The sequence below is a fragment of the Clupea harengus genome, unplaced genomic scaffold (genome assembly GCF_900700415.2).
Source record: "Clupea harengus unplaced genomic scaffold, Ch_v2.0.2, whole genome shotgun sequence".
Lineage (NCBI taxonomy): Eukaryota > Metazoa > Chordata > Actinopteri > Clupeiformes > Clupeidae > Clupea > Clupea harengus.
In genome coordinates, this window is record NW_024879956.1 from 1 (window position 1) to 17,101 (window position 17,101).

Below are 17,101 nucleotides of genomic sequence, written 5' to 3' on the forward strand. Positions count from 1 at the left end.
GGGAGAAGGTCAACGAGTACTTGGAGGAGCTGACCAGCCAAGCCGTAGCACAGGTGCAGCACATGGAGAGGGCGGAGAATCGGACGTATCGGCGCAAGGTCAGTCCTCCGCCATCCCAGAGTTCTGTTGGAGGAGTCTTACTTACAGGGTCCCAGGCCTTGGTGGGGTTAACAGTCTGTTATAGAACGCTCACACTTAATATTGATGGCCAGATTAAAATAACCCTGTGTGTGTGTGTGTGTGTGTGTGTGTGTGTGTGTGTGTGTGTGTGTGTGTGTGTGTGTGTGTGTGTGTGTGTGTGTGTGTATGTGTGTTTGTGTCTGTGTGTGTGTGTAAGGAGGGTAGTGGTGGAAAAAGAAGAGATAGAGTAAATCCAATCCAAACCAGAAAAGGCACAAGAGCTCTCAAAAAACCTGAGTGTTTTGGACATAATGTCCTTCTCCAACCAAACAAACGAGTGCTGCTGAGGCTGAATTAGCTGAGCCGCATTACTCAGCTTCTCTCCCTTTTGTGTGTTAGATAGCGGCGCTCCAACAGACTGCTGTGGTTACCCGTATGATGGAGGAAAAGATGAAGGACAAGGCCAGGCATCGCTTTACCGCCACCGATGTGCAGCTCAGCTGTCGGGGGTGTTTCACTCCCGTCGCCCACGGAAACGACATCAGAGTCATAGAGAACTCACATCACGTCATCGTGAACCCTGACTTTAAGTGAGTACACGGGAGTCTTTCCGATGAGGTGTATGTATTACTTCAATAACATTCCAGTCTTTGTGTATAATGTATTTGTCAATGTGTAATTTCAATGTATAATTTATGTGGGTGTGTTCAATTTGTGCGATTTTGTGTTTTTTGTTTGTGTGTGTGTGTTTGTGTGTGTGTGTCAGGATGTACTTCAGAACTGGAGGACAAGTACCCTTGGAAAGACATTTTGAAGACTGGGAGCCCGGACGAAAGATCATCTGTGCTAAATGTAGAAAGGTACATCAGTGTGTGTGTGTGTGTGTGTGTGTGTGTGTAGTGGCGGCTCCTGAAAAAATGATCAGGGGGGGGCAATTTTTTTGATAATGATTAAGGCGACCCATTCAGTAGGTACATTAAGTTAGCTGATTAACTCATACAGCAATACCTTTTTTTCCACTATTGGCAGCACACAACAGTAATATTCCCCCACTTGCTACATAGCTAGAGTAGCAAGTTACAGGTGGAAAGCTATGGAAGAAAGTTGCATCCAGGAGCCTGCATAAGCAAACATGATGTGGCTCCACATTAAATGATCTCACTTTTTCATTATCCACATTTCTCAAATGTTGTATGATGTAACATAGCTTAACAGGACACATGATATGTCCAGTAACAACATAAAGAAGGGGGCAACATATAAGTCAAAACCAACAATATTTATTGACTGATCTTGAAAGTATTGCCTTACAAAAGCAAAAGAATTATTCAGTGTTAGTGCAAGAAGCAGGTTGGTTAAAACTTGTCATCCCCGACAAGTGAGCACACCCGTTGTGTAAAAAATGCGAATGTCAGCACATTTGATTCTATAAGACTATAAGAAAAGCCTGTGGTAACAGCAAGTAACGAACTAGTCAGTTGGCGAGCAACTGGATAGCTAACAAGCTAGCTGGAGAAATTCTACATTAACGCACTCTAGTCATACAGCCCCTACCCCATTCCCAATCACTGTCAGCTTGAGTGTAGATACAGGTGTGTGAATATGAGTTGGTGGAGGCTTGTGTATTATATCCTTTCCTCACATCTATTTCACAGCCCTTCAATATACAGTAAAATCTTCCTTTTGTGTCCTTCAGGACTGGGGTATGGAGATCAAGTTTAAGAGAGTGGTTGTTCTTCCCTGTATAAATGTTAAGAGCTTCTCTATCAAGACTCCGCAAGACACCAGGTCTCCTAAGAAGTGGAAGGACGTGCCTTTTCCAGTAGAAGAGTTTGACTTTCTCAAGTATGTCGATTCCGTGGGCCTCGGCCTTGACCTAGACTGAACCAGATACTGCTCTAACACCACGGATGCATGGTGAATGCATGGTGGATGCATGCGACATGGTCAAATGTATGATATAGAAAATTATGAAATGCTGAAAATGAAATCGTCTTTCCTGGGGCCCAGCACCTTATTATCTCACACTCCAATCTCTTTTTTGAGTTGCTATTATGAAAACAAAGCACGGTGGGCATTCAGAGCACAGTGGGTATTTTAACGTATTTGGACTAACGGAGGTGATCGCTCTGGACTCCAGTCCACTATCATATGTAAATAAATAGTCATGTGAATGTAATTATGGTCTTTTGAGAGCTGCATTTGGCACCGTAACCACTAGGTGTTGATGTTGTGCAATATTTTTCGTCAAATTGTCTTTTCAGAAGTTTCCTGTTCAACCAGGACTTCAACAAATCGGGTTATTGAGACTATTAAATGAGGATATGTTTAAGATCACTTATGACTGTGAACCTTAGTCTTTCTAAAGTAATTATCTAAAGATAAAGTTACAAAGCAGTAACCCAGAGTGACCCATTTGTGTTTCACTCAAAATTTAGATTACATTATTTGTATATAGGTTGCTGTATGATGTATGGATTTTCTATGGATTTTACTGGTTTGCATCTGCTGTCATTATTAAGTTATCAATCATGTCTATACTTTCAAAAAGGATACTGGAAAAATATCGTGCAGTTAGTGTAACAACTACAATTTCATTAATCAAGAAGTGATGCATCACTGTGTGACATTATCATCTCTGAAAATGATTGACTGATCTATGAAATCTCCTCTTTAAGAAAACCAAGTGAATAAAGTTTTACCTATGGCTTTGGTGTGCCACAAAAATTGCTGCTTGTAGTCTCTTTGGTCTAAAGACCTTTGCCTGCTCACCTGTCAAAACGTCCTGGTGTTCGAATGGCTTGAACTGAAACTGATTTATATGTGTATCAAAACTACCAGGATGAGTCACTTGATGATTTCAGCAAACAGATCAACAAAAGTACCAGACATTTTGAGAATATTACATCCCATATAGCAGCATATATCGGTCCTCCGGTGGATTTTGGTTGGCACCCCATTAGTGGTGTGCCACTTCTGATCCGCTCTCAGACCATCATCATCTTTAGTTTAACTGGCCGTGGATATTGAGAAAATATAATTTTAGCAATTCCTGGAATTCCTAACTCATATGCTTGGCATAGTCTATATAAAATATCAGCCGCTAAACAAAAGTAGTTCAATTCAATTAAATTCGATTTATATAGCGCCAAAACAATACCATTGTCTCTAGGTGCTTTACAGAGCCCAGGGCCTGAACCTCCTTACAGCAAGCACAATGGCAACAGGGGCCAAACTCCATATTTACAGGAAGAAACCTCAAGCAGAACCTCGGCACATCATCTTCTTGAAACCGGATTAGTAGAGAGGTACAGATAGAGAGAAAAAAAGGGGGGGAGGGGGGACTTGTGACAGAAAGGGAGGGGAAACAATCAGAAAATATATTCATAAATTCATATATGTATCAGGATGAGCATGCTAGCATACATGTAGTAAATGTACACAATACCTACAAGCATAACATGGTATAAACATGATGCATACAAAATAAATAGTGGATAAGGTGGGGAGAGAGCATTCAAATATTGTAAAACAGCATAGCGTGTATACAGTGTGCTCGTAGGTTACTATTACAAGGGTAAGTAGGGTAACGGAACAGAACATTTTCGTTGTCAATGGTGGCAATTATTTACTTTGCAGGTAAGGCTAACACAGAGTATGGGGTAGAATAGGTGCATGTGGTGGGGTTGGGTAGTTGTATACCAAGGGTTTCTGCAAGGTCAGGTGGATAGACTACAGCAGCATCTCACAGCGAAGATAATCTAGAATAGGGGGGAAGAAAGAGACAAAGCGAGTTGGTAGAGTTCACCTACCAATGTGCATAGTTGTACTGATTGGATATGGTGGTGAGGAACAATGTGTCCATAGCCATCAGCATTTGTGAGCAAAGGTCACGATATAAGATAGAAAATTTGGTTTGTAAACGTCAATTTGATAAACAGATAAATAGATAAATTAAGGTTAACAATTAACAGTAGGTAATATGGCCACTTTATCAGCAGCCGTTATACCATGATATAATATAAAAGGAGAGGGAGAGGGAGAGGCTGCCCAGCAAGGTGTATGGAAATTTTAGTCAGGGTAGAAAGCAGGATGGCAGGATACAATAACAGTGCACAACTGGTTGGCAACAGCCACAACACGTGTTGCATGCTGTACCCGGGATCCGTAAAGGCCCTCCTTCACAGGACAACATGTGTTGTCTATAGCCATCCCAGAGTTCTGTTGGAGGAGTCTTACTTAAAGGGTCCCAGGCCTTGGTGGGGTTAACAGTCTGTTATGGAACACTTACACTTAATATTGATGGTCAGATTAAAACAACACTGTGTGTGTGTGTGTGTGTGTGTGTGTGTGTGTGTGTGTGTGTGTGTGTGTGTGTGTGTGTGTAAGAAGGTAAGTGGTGGAGAAAGAAGAGATAGAGTACGTAAATCCAATCAGAACAGCACAAGATCTCTCAAAAAGATCAAAGCTAAACAATTAACAGTAGGTAATATGGCCACTTTATCAGCAGCAGTTATACCATAATATAATATAAAAGGAGAGGGAGAGGGAGAGGAGGCCCAGCACGGTGTATGGCAATTTGTTTGTTTAGTTTTGAGGAGTTGTGCATGGACATTTTAGTTAGGATAGTAAGTGTGGCAGAATACAATAACAGTGCACAACTTACATAGCTTTGGTGTGATTGGATGGCTTATTAACTAACTTAATTATCTATAGTGTCGAAAGCAGCACCAAGGTCTAGAAGAACCAGTATTGAAATGCACCCATGATCAGATGCGATTCGAAGGTCATTCAGAACGTGGACTAAGACCATTTCAGTGCTGTGATGAGCTCTAAAGCAAGATTGGAGATCTTCTTGGATATTTCTATATCTTGGAGATATTCTTGTTTTTGTATGCAGAAAGGACAAGTTGCTTTGCTATTACTTTCTCAAGAATTTTTGACAAGAAAGGGAGGTTGGATATAGGCCTATAGTAAGCCAGATTATCAGGATCAAGGTTAGGTGTTTTGAGAGATGGTTTGATCACTGCTGTTTTGAAGGATTGTGGAACGTATCCTGAAATCAGTGAATTGTTCATTACTTTAAGTAATGTCTCATTTAATAAGGGGTAGTGCGTGTTTAAGTAGTTTTATAGGAATAGGGTTAAGTTGGCACGTTGATGATTTAGATGAGGAGATCAGGAAATTGAGTGCAGGGAGGTCATTGGGCGTGAAGGATTCTTGGAGTGTCCGATGTTGTGGGGGTGTAACAGAGGTAGAGCATTATTGAAGGGCTATAGGGTGAGGAGGCTGTGAATTTTGTTCTCTTATTGTTAAAATGTTATTGAAATCGTTACTGCTACAGGTTATAGGAACAGAATGTTCGATTTTGTTGTGGTGTTGGTCAGTCTGGAAATGGTGTTAAAGAGAAACCTTGGGTTGTTTTTATATTTTTCAATCAATGAATAATAGTAGGCTGATTTTGCATCTTACAAGGCTATCCTTCCATGCTAGATGAAATACCTCAAGTTTGGTGGAGTACCATTTTTCTAGTTTGCGAATAATTTGTCTGGTTAGTGTACCAGGGCAAGCCTTTCCTGTTTTCTCATTCTCTTTACCAGTGGTGCAACACTTGTGACACACGTGGAAAGTGACACACAGGAATAAGATCTGATGCAAGTGCGGCTGGTAGTTTCGACATGAATTATTTTGTAGTCTTGTCAGATAAGGGTTAATTCCGCAGAGTTGTTGCGCAGAGTTTTACTATCGGGAATGTTCCTGTTCCATATTTACAAGGGGAAATGCAGAATGCAATGTACCATAGCGGGGGAGGCAACCGTTCTTTTGACCCTCTCCACTGACAAACACCATGTTCCCCATTGCTACAGAAACTATTGAAGACCGATAATATGCACCAACTATAGTTCCGATTCCGTAGCCTAAGTCGGTGCCTGGTCAGTAGGGTGTACTCAGCCTCACAGTGCTATAATGCAATGAAGTGCTGTAAAGAGCTCGGCACAGTGAAACCCTTGATCCTCCTTGCCTCAAAGTAACAGCCTACCCACAGAGAAGACTGCAGTGCATAAATATTGTAATTTATTTACATTTAAATGTATCAATATAGTATAATATGCAAGACGCAAATGTCCATACACTCGTGTTTCGTCTTCCCCGTTTGACGAATCGGTGGTCACAACTGGTTTGAATACGGTAAAACCACCAACACTGACATTTAAAATGAACCCCAGTGTATCCTTAAGACCGGTTTGACAGGTGTGCACTGGGTAGGACGTAGGAGACTGTTTTCTGATCAAAGAGAAACAAATATGTGTCAAGTGCAGCAGACACGCAATACAAAATCAACCGCTGTAAAACAAAACAAAAAACAGGCCTTCTAGGCGAAGTGTGCTGAAACCCTAACTTGGTTTTGAATGTATGCAAATATTTGGAAAGCGTATGTAAATCGACTTGAGCAAACACTTCTCAAATTCGTTCAAATTAGTATACACACAAAAGAACATTCAAATGTACCTTTATTTTAGAACTGATTAAAATATTACCACTTATCAAAACACACTAAACACATGAAATGGTAAACTGAGAGTCCAGCGGATTTAGAAGCAATGGAATGGTATAAAAAAGAAAAAGTCAATCAAAAACAAAAGCGGAGCTTCCAAAAGTTGAAACGTCAGTCATTTCTGTACAGTGGTGTATCCATATACTGTGCACTTTCCCTGTCTGGAGGCCTTTAACTCCATCATTAGTCCTCAGAACATTGACTTCTTGGCTAATTTGTCACCTAACTCTTATGCTGTTTTCTGCATCAAAATGTACAAAATAAAACAACGTTCAGGCTGCAGTGGCTCCATGGAGATTGTGTGGTGCTATGACAGATGACTGAGGCTATAATCGCCTGCTGGACCTGCGGGTCTGGGAGGTCGAGGGTGTGGATCTGGGCGCAGTGTTCTCCTTTGCAGACGAGGGCTGACTTTGAGAGGCCAGAGGCCTGTGGATTTCTGGATAAACAAAAGGATAACACCAGCAGGGGAGTCAGATAACCAGATAATGCTTTGTGTATCAATAGAACACATTTTCATTAAAAACTTTGAAGGCTTTTGTCTAAAGTGTATCGGATGAATGTGTCTCATGGTGCATGACTGTGTGAGGAAGAAACCCACAAATCAGCTATGCCTAGAACAATACTCTAAAACAAGAGACAGTGAAATTATTATTGTTGTTCTTAAATGCAATTTTATTTACAGTCTTTCCTCGAACACCATTGTGAGAATTCTCTGTTACTTCAACGAAATGCAAAAAACAACAGTACACATTGGGACACACAAGTACATGCGTGTGCATTGGGAAATCTACGTGTGTGTCTTTTTACCTGGGATCTCGTGTGGCCAGAACTCGTTGCAGGCGGGGCAGTGGGGGTCGCTGCGGCCCCTGAAGTAGCGGGCCACACAGGGCAAGTGCATCCTGATCCCACAGTCTGGGTTCTCACACATCTGGCACTGGCCACCACAGGACAGAGAGAGGCAATCCATCAGGCGTGTGCTGTTTAGTCGGTCAGTTTAAATATTATGTCTGCATGCTCTACTTAGAAGCAATGTTTGTATTGTGCAGGGTGCATTAACTGATCCAGATGCATAACGCGCCGTACAAGGCTAGGCGTCTTACGGTCTAGTTATAACCAAACAAGGGCTCCCCAGCTTACCTTTCACCGAAATTATAGTACAAGCAACTGAAGAGAGCCTGTCTGTTTGTGGTATTATTATTACCATTACTATGTGTGTTTATTATTATTATTATTATTACCACTATTATAACAAACTACTATCGCATACAACATTATTCGAGAATATACTATTACTTATTGTTATTATTACTATTATTATTATTACATTCAACCCTCATGTGGAAAACAGCAGAAAATCAGACTATAATGTCACAATATGAAGTATGCAACCATTTGTAATATTAGACCTTTCTGGACAGGTACTTTTTCAGTCTCTCATTTCATCTCTTCTTACTGCACTAAACATCTGGTAATACTTTGCCCATGCTGTAAAATAAAACAAAAAAACCATTAAACCACATTCAGATTTAACAGTAGCGTAATTTACCTGGAAGGCTATGATATCGCATACATGACAGTTTTTGATGAGATCCTGGTATAAGGTACGCATGTACTGTTCCATCTCCATAATACACCGAGTGCTCAGTGAATATTCTCCATGTTTCTGTCAAGACACAACTGAAGTCAGCTTATAGCACTCTGTTCTATTCATGTGAGGAAATGTTTTTCAGAAGACTACACATAGGTAAAACTGCCTTTCAGGGGAACATACCTCAGTCAACCACTTATTTTGGACAAACTTATTTAAAACTTGTTCCGTCTCCTTTTTCTTTAGTTTTTTCGAAAGGAGAGCATCACCACAGTTCAAAATATCAGTGGACGAGGCCGTTCCATTCTCAGACTCCGCAACCAAATCCATCTAATGACACAGGACGACAGCTTTGTATTGCAGTGGGGTTTGCATAGAGGTGTGCACCTATTTGCATGCGAGTCAGGATGTAATCTATGTATGATGTGGTCATGGACTAGAAACACACGAAACTTACTATTTTCCTGAACAGCTCCAGCTCATTGTCGGCATAATCAGAAGACATTCGGGTCACGTCCGTCTCAGCTAAATTTACCTTTAAGAGAAAGTCAACAGATTTTAGAATAGGAGCGTTCAGTGGCCAAATATACACATATACAACACATTACCTACCAAACACAACACACACATTACCTACCAAACACAACACACACATTACCTCCCAAACACAACACACACATTACCTCCCAAACACAACACACACATTACCTACCAAACACAACACACACATTACCTACCAAACACAACACACACATTACCTACCAAACACAACACACACATTACCTACCAAACACAACACACACATTACCTCCCAAACACAACACACACATTACCTACCAAAGCATAATACTGAAGGCCATCGTCTTCAGACATTCCCTTCCTGATATGCATGAACATGGGTTGCAGGTGTATGTTGATAACTTCTATGAACTCATCCAGTCTGTCCTGGCTATAGTTGACTGCATGAATTAGAGAGGGAAGACAATTAGTAAGGAAAACATTTCATATCATTTATTACTGTTGCCTGCAAATGTTTTGAGTGGGCAGGATCACAATGAGACAATTTGTTTCTAGACTTCACACTGAGAAGGAAAAAAGTCAAATTTTACCACCAGCAGCTTCACAACAGTGCTTATGCAATGCCTCAGCCTGGGAGCCATCAATAATGCCATTGCTCATCATCGTTTGTAGGAACCTGCGGTGACTGTCTACCATTGGCCGCGTCATACCGAGGCAGAAGACGTCTCACAACCTTCCTGTATCTAGAGAAAAAGACAATTTTCATGACACTGCGGTTAGTAAGATTTAATAATATGAGATTAAACATCCATTGATCAGTGGTGGAGAATAACTAAGTACATTTACTCAAGTACTGTACTTAAAGGGAAACTTCTGGATTTTTCAACCTGGGTCCAACATTTTTACAAGGGACAAAAACAATCAAAATCAGTCCAGGATTAAGTAAAAATGCTAACACCAACAACCCCAAAATGGCTATATAATGGAATCCTATGGAGCAAGCATGCACATCAGAGTAACACACTTGTTTTAGCTACGGACAGGCTAAACGAGTAAAAGCCTCTTGTTCGGTTAATGTCTGTTTTTCTCTTCCTCGGCCTGCCATGATGCCCATACAGAGAATACTGTGCTAGCTTCCTCTTCTTCTTCTTTTTTTTAAAAATTGTATTGCAAAACAGTATACAAAACAGACAAGTGCTCAGCACATCAACCATAAAACAACAACAAATAAGGAATTCTAGCTTCCTCTTCTAGCTAGGACATGGGTCTAGTTGTTGCGTGAGGAGGTGCCATGAGGCATTACGTAGTTCTTGGGAGAGGTCTCGCACCCTGTACACAAAATGATATAGTGCAAACCAGTGATGTCCAGCCTATCTGGCTTCTGACATCTTACAAAAAGCAGTGTGAAGTCTGAGTCACATTTCAGATGTTTATGACTAGGAGTTGTTAACAGCTCCATTTTTACAGCTGATTTTCCGCTCTAAACTTCTCACGTGGTTTAATTTCAAATCTGTTCAAACCTGCTGCATCTCTAGCAGCTACAATAGTAATATGCTGCTTACACACTGATGCTTCAATATTAATAATCTAATGATGTCATATATTATAATATATCAGTCAGAGGAACCAAACCGGTACTTTTACTTTAATACTTTAACTACATTTTGCTGCTAATACTAATACAATATAAACAACAGTTTCGGACCCTTCTCGACACGTAAGGTCTAAATAGAAAAACAATGAATAATGTACAAAGTAGGCCTATATTTCCCATTGTGTTAGTAATGTAACCAAGAATGAATCATACTTTAAACCAACCGCACGTCCCAGGTTTGAGATTACGTGCATTTAATAGTTGAAGTTCTTGAATCATATTCTTTTGAATCGTGGCTACTTCATAAGGGGGTCATTGGATACCATTTGAAAACAAGGATGGCTTTCACCATAGATATACATAACACATGGCAGGCTAACGTTAGCAAGTAGGGATGCACGATATTGAATTTTAGCCGATATGCCGATATTTACAAGCTCATTTTGGCCGATTGCCGATGCCGATACCGATATATACACCTCTGCTTTTTAATTATTGAAAAGTCTCTCCTGTACTAGAATTAATCTGTTATTATGATAGGGTATTGCTGTAGATACAGGACATTAAAAACTTGATTTGTATCATTTTAGAAATAGACATTCACTCATGAAACTATTGAAATGATTTCAAATATGGCAGATTTATTTATATTTTCACGTCACAATTTTCATACTTGAACAGTACCAACTTGAACAGCTACACTCTGGAAATGCAACTTGGCTAACTTGGCAAGCTAACGTTGGTTAACTGACTTACAGTTTAATAACATCCCTTCTAGGATTTCTAGACTAATCTATGTAAGGTTATTGCCAAGTTAGCTATATAAATTCCATATATGCAAAAGTAAGCCATGTACAGATAGCGTGGGCTCGTGACATAACGTTTCACATCCCGTCAAATAAGATCATCAACTTCGCTGGTGTCACGTAGCATGCAAGCTAACTAGCTAGTGTTGTCTAGCTAACTAGCAACTTATTAACTTGTATTAGCGCGCGACAGGTAATGTTGCAAAGCGTTGCACGCGGGTGGTCTGCATCTATGCATGCAACCTACATTACGGCCAAGCTGTCGTCTCCTCTTCCATCTCCTGAAAAGTTTCCTGACAAATAGCATGTCCACATCCTCTGATACTGTGAAGTACTGCCACACAGCCAACGTCTTGAATTACGTTGTTGGTGCTCATAGTAACCAAAACATTTGCTTCGCGTGCGCATAATTTGAACGTCACTTTATCGGCCAGGTACATCGACAGAAATGTTCATATCTGCAGATGCCGATAATTAAGTTTTGAAGCTTTTATCTGCAGATACCGATGTCGTGCCGATATTATCGTGCATCCCTATTAGCAAGCTAACCATCAAAACATACCGCAATGAACAAGTAACTCCTTGCAGCCAGAGATATATGCGACAAGCGATATAAGTTCCGTACAGTTCGGAACAATTAATTTATTACAAACCGAACTGACTATGAACTCCAGTAAGTCATGCTACAACTGCCACTGAGTAACGTTAAGCTGTAATGTTTACAACTCACTTTATAGAATCTAGCTATCCTAGCTAGCTACATATTTGCCCGCCCAGGGACGATTGAAATAGCTGTATAAATGAAAACACATCGCCAACTGTGGTATATACAGATAATGTAACATTAATCAAATTAATCTTACCAAGCAGTTGACCAGCTAACTGGCAACTGTGACTCCAAAAGATCAGAAAACCCCTTAGCCCTCTCCAGATTCCAGTTGAAAATTATCTTCCTGTTTGTCACTTTCCCGCGCCAGAATTTTACCATGGCACTGTTCAACACCCAAAACCTTTTGTAACTCTTGAAAGAATACGTCAAAGTTTGCTCGAACACACCATTGGTTCTTTTTTTCTTCCTTGACTTTTACTACTTCGATCTAATTTGATCACAGTACGTCTTACAATAACCCAATAGAAGATATGGATGATATCACTGAAAGATGACAGAACTAATAGCGGAAAATAGAGAAACTGTTTGACCCATGGCTACAGCTTGCAGGTCATTAAGCTGCTTGTTGCATTTTGCACGTTCTATGATACATGCAGTCAACTGAAGCAAGTAGGATCTGTGGAAATAACGTTATAATGCAGAGCGGAGATGCTAAGTTATGAATTGCCATACAAGAATTCAATGCATTACAATTAGGACCTCATTTTGACAGTTATAAATGGTAATAAACAGTATGCATTCCCATTTGAGGTACTACAACAATATGGTTGCTGTTGTTGGCTGAGAAAAGATGGATCTATAACCACACTCCCATCCATTTCATCTTATGTGGTTATTGTGGGGGGGATTTAGCATTAATTTGCTTTGGCCTCGCACAGACAATGTGAATAAAATATTATTCATGCCCAATCTAACTTAAATATACATTAAATATATGTTAGTGTATTTTTGGTGATGCTCCCAAGTGATAATATAGTACATTGTACATTTCAGTCAGATCAGTGTGCCAGGATGTGCTTTAGTGGCACAATGCAAAACTTGCAAAACATGTGAGATATGTCCTGAAGAAATATGTACAAGCCTAACCTAACAGGGATGTGGGCATAACTTCTTCCTTAAAGTGTCTCTGAAAACCAGCACATGCTTATAGATCACCCAAGAATTGCAATCCCCACATTGTCACGGTATAGGGTGATTGGAGAATAGAGCAATATTACAAGTGAAGACGTATTCTGCACTTGCACATGGGAAGGGGGAGAAATACATGTTGCCATCTCGTCAGGCTTGACTATTGAAGAGAACAGACCTGAAATCTTGAAATTGACTGTAAATCACTATACACTTTGAAGAACCTTATGTCTTGACATACAAGGGGTATTTGTGTGACATTCATACAGAATGAAGTTGGAGGGCAAAGCAGGGAGAAAAATTAAGTGAAACTGGCAGCACATTTCACTACACACAACACTGAATTTGATACGAGCATGTGGTTTGCCTAGCCTGTTCCAATCATATGTTCTAACTAAAGTCCCTGCATGCCTTAAACAGATCCCTCTCTGATAGAGATGCTTGATTAATCCCTATCACTTAAGGTAAAATGGCCTAAGGGTAGTGGACGTTGACATGCAAAGTGAGCTATAGTCAACCTTTAACAGCATAAGCACCTTGTTGAAGGTATTAGGCTTGTAGGCACATTGGAATGTGTTGTGCTTGTTTCTTACTGCAAGCTACTGGAATAACTTAACATTAATGGTTACAAAATCTCCATTCAATGTATACAATTATATGAACAGGTGGAGTCAAACTTTGATGTAGGCTAGCAGTAGGGCTACATCTATGGGTTTAATGCTTTTTCTCTGACGTTATGTCTTGAAACACTTTTACAGCCATATTGTAAAGCTTACAAACATACATCCATTGATTAAACATAACAATGGAATTTATTTTCACAACAGTCAAGTAGCCTACTCGAAGAACACCTCCGCATTTGCCTACCCATTCCATATGGGTAAATTACTTCCTCATAACAACTTCATAACTTTTCCAGGTCAAAAACGGAATGGGACCGTAGTCTACTTCCAGTAAACGTTGAAAACACGCCCTTTTCTTTCAGTAGAATATTCTTCGAGATCTAGGAAGGAGAGCACGTAGGCTGTCAGTCCTACTTACTGCGCACTTATATCCTGGGTTATATATTTTCAACAGTATACTGTGATCAGCGAAGAAAACCACATTGGCGAAGGTAAGGAATTGTTAAAGTTGGGTTAACAACTTGGTAGCAGTGAGTAGGCTATTATGGCGTTTATGTTCAGTCTGGCAAAGTTAAATTGTGTCCGAGTTAGAAAGTCTTACTTAAAGTGCCGTTTCTTACAGATGCTTAAAAATGCTTTCCAGTTGATTGTCCTGGTTTGGATTCGTGGTAGGCCACATCTCTTTGAACTTATTTTACAAAATATTGATGATAGGTAGCCTTTTAGAGTTAAAATATTGTACACTATGCCACTGATCTATTTGCTAATCACTTTTCCTCGCACAGGGTCAGTTTCTCTGGATTTGAACTGCATCAATGACTTTGACAGAACAATGATGTGTGAATTTACACCAAAACAACCTGCCAATTGCAAGAAATATTCACTGAATGTGGTCTTTCTCGCCACATCCCCAAAGAGGTTGGTGATTAACAGCCTTTAATTAATTTAGCCCATTAAGATATTGGAATAGGCTAGTGCTATTACACCTCTATGTGTTTTATCGCTATACTTTTCCTTTCCCTTTCCAGGAGCTACGACTGTTCCCCCGACGGTGATGCTATCAAATGTGGTTGTACAATTGACGTTGAGGACGGCTTCTTACATGGAGAAAACAGTAATGTTACCTTAAAGAGAAATGGACTGATCCAGGATTCAAAGATTATTCAAACCACCGAAAACAGTGAGTGCTCTTAATTTTGAAATATGAGTAGCCTAGTGTTTGCTATGTACATTTCAAATACATATGTCAAGAAACATAGTGTGTATTCCTTTGCTCTATCATTTCCAGTAAAGCCCAAAACTCCAACAATCAGGAGCGCCAATCTAACAACAGCAGGAAAAACAAATGTCACATGGCTGACAAACTATGAAAAAACTTCATCAAAGTCAACGCTTCGTTTTTTAGAAGATTTGAAAACTGAACTGTATTATAAACCACAGAAAGGTGGAGAATGGGTAAGAAACGTGTGCTGAACAGCAAGGTCAATATCTGTATTTATCACACTCTTCTGTTGTTTTCTTATTCTTATGTCTTTTATCTTCCAGATCCCAGTTCATGAAGATGCCATGCATAAAACACATCATGAGTTGTATTTAGAGCCAAACACAGAGTTCATTATCAAGGCCCGGGTATTCATATCCTTTGACAAAACTCACTTCAGTGACTGGAGCGAAGAATATACATTTCCCAGTGGAAACCAAAGTAATTATAAAAAACATAATTTACAGAAACTGTCAGTAGTGTATTGCATTTGTACAATACATTCATTCATTTTCCCCCTTGTCTTGTCACTTCAGTTGGAATTGTTACTGGGAAAGTGGTTGCAGTCTTAATTGTGATCCTGTTCCTCATTGCTTGTACATTAGGCTGCTGCTTTGTGAAGTAAGTACTAGACTGGATTAATCAACTATTTGAGCATGCACTAATAATAATAACAATAACAACAACAACAATAATAATAATATCATTCTATTTCTACTCTATTCTATTAATATGAAAGGAATGAAATGGTAAATGTAATGGTGTCAGCAGTGGTATACCTAAATATCTAATTACATTCCTTACTCTTCTCTTCAGAATCAAGAAAGAGTGGTGGAGTAAAGATTTTTCTTCTCCAAAGATTGGATCTATTGATGATCCCAGCTTGGAAGAATACAGGGTAAGATGTGTGCGTAAAATGTGGGGAAACGCGTAAGTCGTGAAGTACGTGCTACATAATTTGAAAGACCCAGTGACTACAGCCATTGACCCAACCACCACTGGCACACTTCTGAACATTTCATGAAGAACTAACAGTTATGTTTAATTTACGTTTGTAGATACTCTGCCCAGAAAAGACTCCAACATCCAGGATGGAGGTGTTTATTCCTAAAAAGGACATCACTGAAGAGGAGAAGAGGTAATTGTACCTTGCACTGTAACCGAAAAGGTTGACTCTTTGACTCTCGTCTTGATCTGTTCTAGCTGAATTGATTGATTTCACTGCAAAATGTTGTCTCTTGCTTCAACAGCATAGCCACCTTCTCAGACAATGACAGCAGTGGAAACAGCAGCCTTACTGGAAGCACAAACTCAAGCTCAATTCCAGTGGATTATGGGCACACCTGCCACGTAGAAAAGGATCAGAAGGGCAACCAGACCTTGGAACGAATGCTGTTGGCTGTCCAGCACGACTTGGAACGAGTGCGTCAGATCCAGTCAGACTCAGTGGTTTTGCCAGGTCTCTCAGACTACGAAACTGTACGCACGCAAGAATCAAAGGGATTCCATAGGCCCAGCTCAACTTCGCAGAGTAACTCTGGATGCACCTCAGGTTCGTCTTTCGACAACGAGTGCTACTCAGTTCCCACCAGCCCATTCCCTCGGGAGGGAAACTTATCTTTTTTTGTGGCATCATTGTCCAGTGACCCTGGCTATCAGTCCAGTGAGAGTTTTGGTCAGCCGGCATCGGAGATGGGCGGATGTAAGCTTAATTTGGCCCCACTCATCCAAACAGAACTTGGCTACCGATCCAGTGGTGGCTGTTTGATCAGTGAAGCACAATGTCTTCCCCAGTCCTCAGGTGAAAATCAGCACTTCGCCGCCCATGTGGGGGCTAACGAGAGCTTCGTTAAGGCTGTGGGACAGGGAGTGAGCATTTGCATGGATCAGACACTACAGAGCATTCAGGAGGAAGAGAAAGACTGTGCACTGAGGTCGGTTTGTAACGAGAACCTGCTTCAGCCCTGTCCTGCTCAAGAGTGTGGCCTACTCCTGTGGGATGATGAGTATCAGGTTTTGCCAAAGTGATTCAAAGCTGAGGGGAAGGGTATATGGCAACACTGAACTGCAGTAACCAACAACCTTCACCCCCCTCTCTAGCCAGCCCCTGTGAGCACTGTACAGGCACCAGCACTTTAGTTTAAGCTTAGCACTTGTGTGTGTGTGTGTGGGGGGGGGGGGGGGGGGTTTGGGTGTGGGTGGGGTGGGTGCAGCATGACCAAGTAGAGTATGA

At 40.5% G+C, this 17,101-nt stretch overlaps 3 protein-coding genes across 5 annotated transcripts; 2 read left to right on the plus strand and 1 right to left on the minus strand.

Annotated features, from left to right (window-relative positions):
• The first annotated feature begins 6 nt into the window (after positions 1 to 6).
• On the plus strand, positions 7 to 2,847 carry LOC122130914 (probable ATP-dependent RNA helicase DHX58). The gene is made up of 4 exons (XM_042705769.1): positions 7 to 98; positions 520 to 710; positions 887 to 980; positions 1,817 to 2,847. The coding sequence occupies exons 1-4, from the start codon at positions 63 to 65 to the stop codon at positions 2,003 to 2,005; spliced, it is 510 nt and encodes a 169-aa protein (XP_042561703.1). The 5' UTR covers positions 7 to 62; the 3' UTR covers positions 2,006 to 2,847.
• A 3,768-nt stretch (positions 2,848 to 6,615) lies between these two features.
• nsmce1 (NSE1 homolog, SMC5-SMC6 complex component) lies at positions 6,616 to 12,296 on the minus strand. 2 transcript variants are annotated; one of them, XM_042705770.1, is made up of 8 exons: positions 12,050 to 12,296; positions 9,377 to 9,529; positions 9,105 to 9,226; positions 8,725 to 8,802; positions 8,451 to 8,597; positions 8,226 to 8,342; positions 7,487 to 7,613; positions 6,616 to 7,115 (listed from the first exon to the last, which is right to left on the minus strand). In XM_042705770.1, exons 2-8 carry the CDS (start codon positions 9,492 to 9,494, stop codon positions 7,003 to 7,005), a joined length of 822 nt encoding a protein of 273 aa, XP_042561704.1. In that variant the 5' UTR covers positions 9,495 to 9,529; positions 12,050 to 12,296; the 3' UTR covers positions 6,616 to 7,002. The 2 variants fall into 2 exon arrangements, with proteins under 2 accessions (XP_042561704.1, XP_042561705.1); XM_042705771.1 differs by lacking the exon at positions 12,050 to 12,296 and adding an exon at positions 11,434 to 11,470.
• A 1,659-nt stretch (positions 12,297 to 13,955) lies between these two features.
• Positions 13,956 to 17,026, plus strand: LOC122130916. 2 transcript variants are annotated; one of them, XM_042705773.1, is made up of 10 exons: positions 13,957 to 14,098; positions 14,230 to 14,275; positions 14,393 to 14,525; positions 14,636 to 14,787; positions 14,896 to 15,062; positions 15,153 to 15,309; positions 15,405 to 15,489; positions 15,685 to 15,766; positions 15,927 to 16,006; positions 16,119 to 17,026. In XM_042705773.1, the coding sequence occupies exons 2-10, from the start codon at positions 14,230 to 14,232 to the stop codon at positions 16,894 to 16,896; spliced, it is 1,680 nt and encodes a 559-aa protein (XP_042561707.1). In that variant the 5' UTR covers positions 13,957 to 14,098; the 3' UTR covers positions 16,897 to 17,026. The 2 variants fall into 2 exon arrangements, with proteins under 2 accessions (XP_042561706.1, XP_042561707.1); XM_042705772.1 differs by having other exon boundaries at positions 13,956 to 14,275.
• Positions 17,027 to 17,101: the final 75 nt, after the last annotated feature.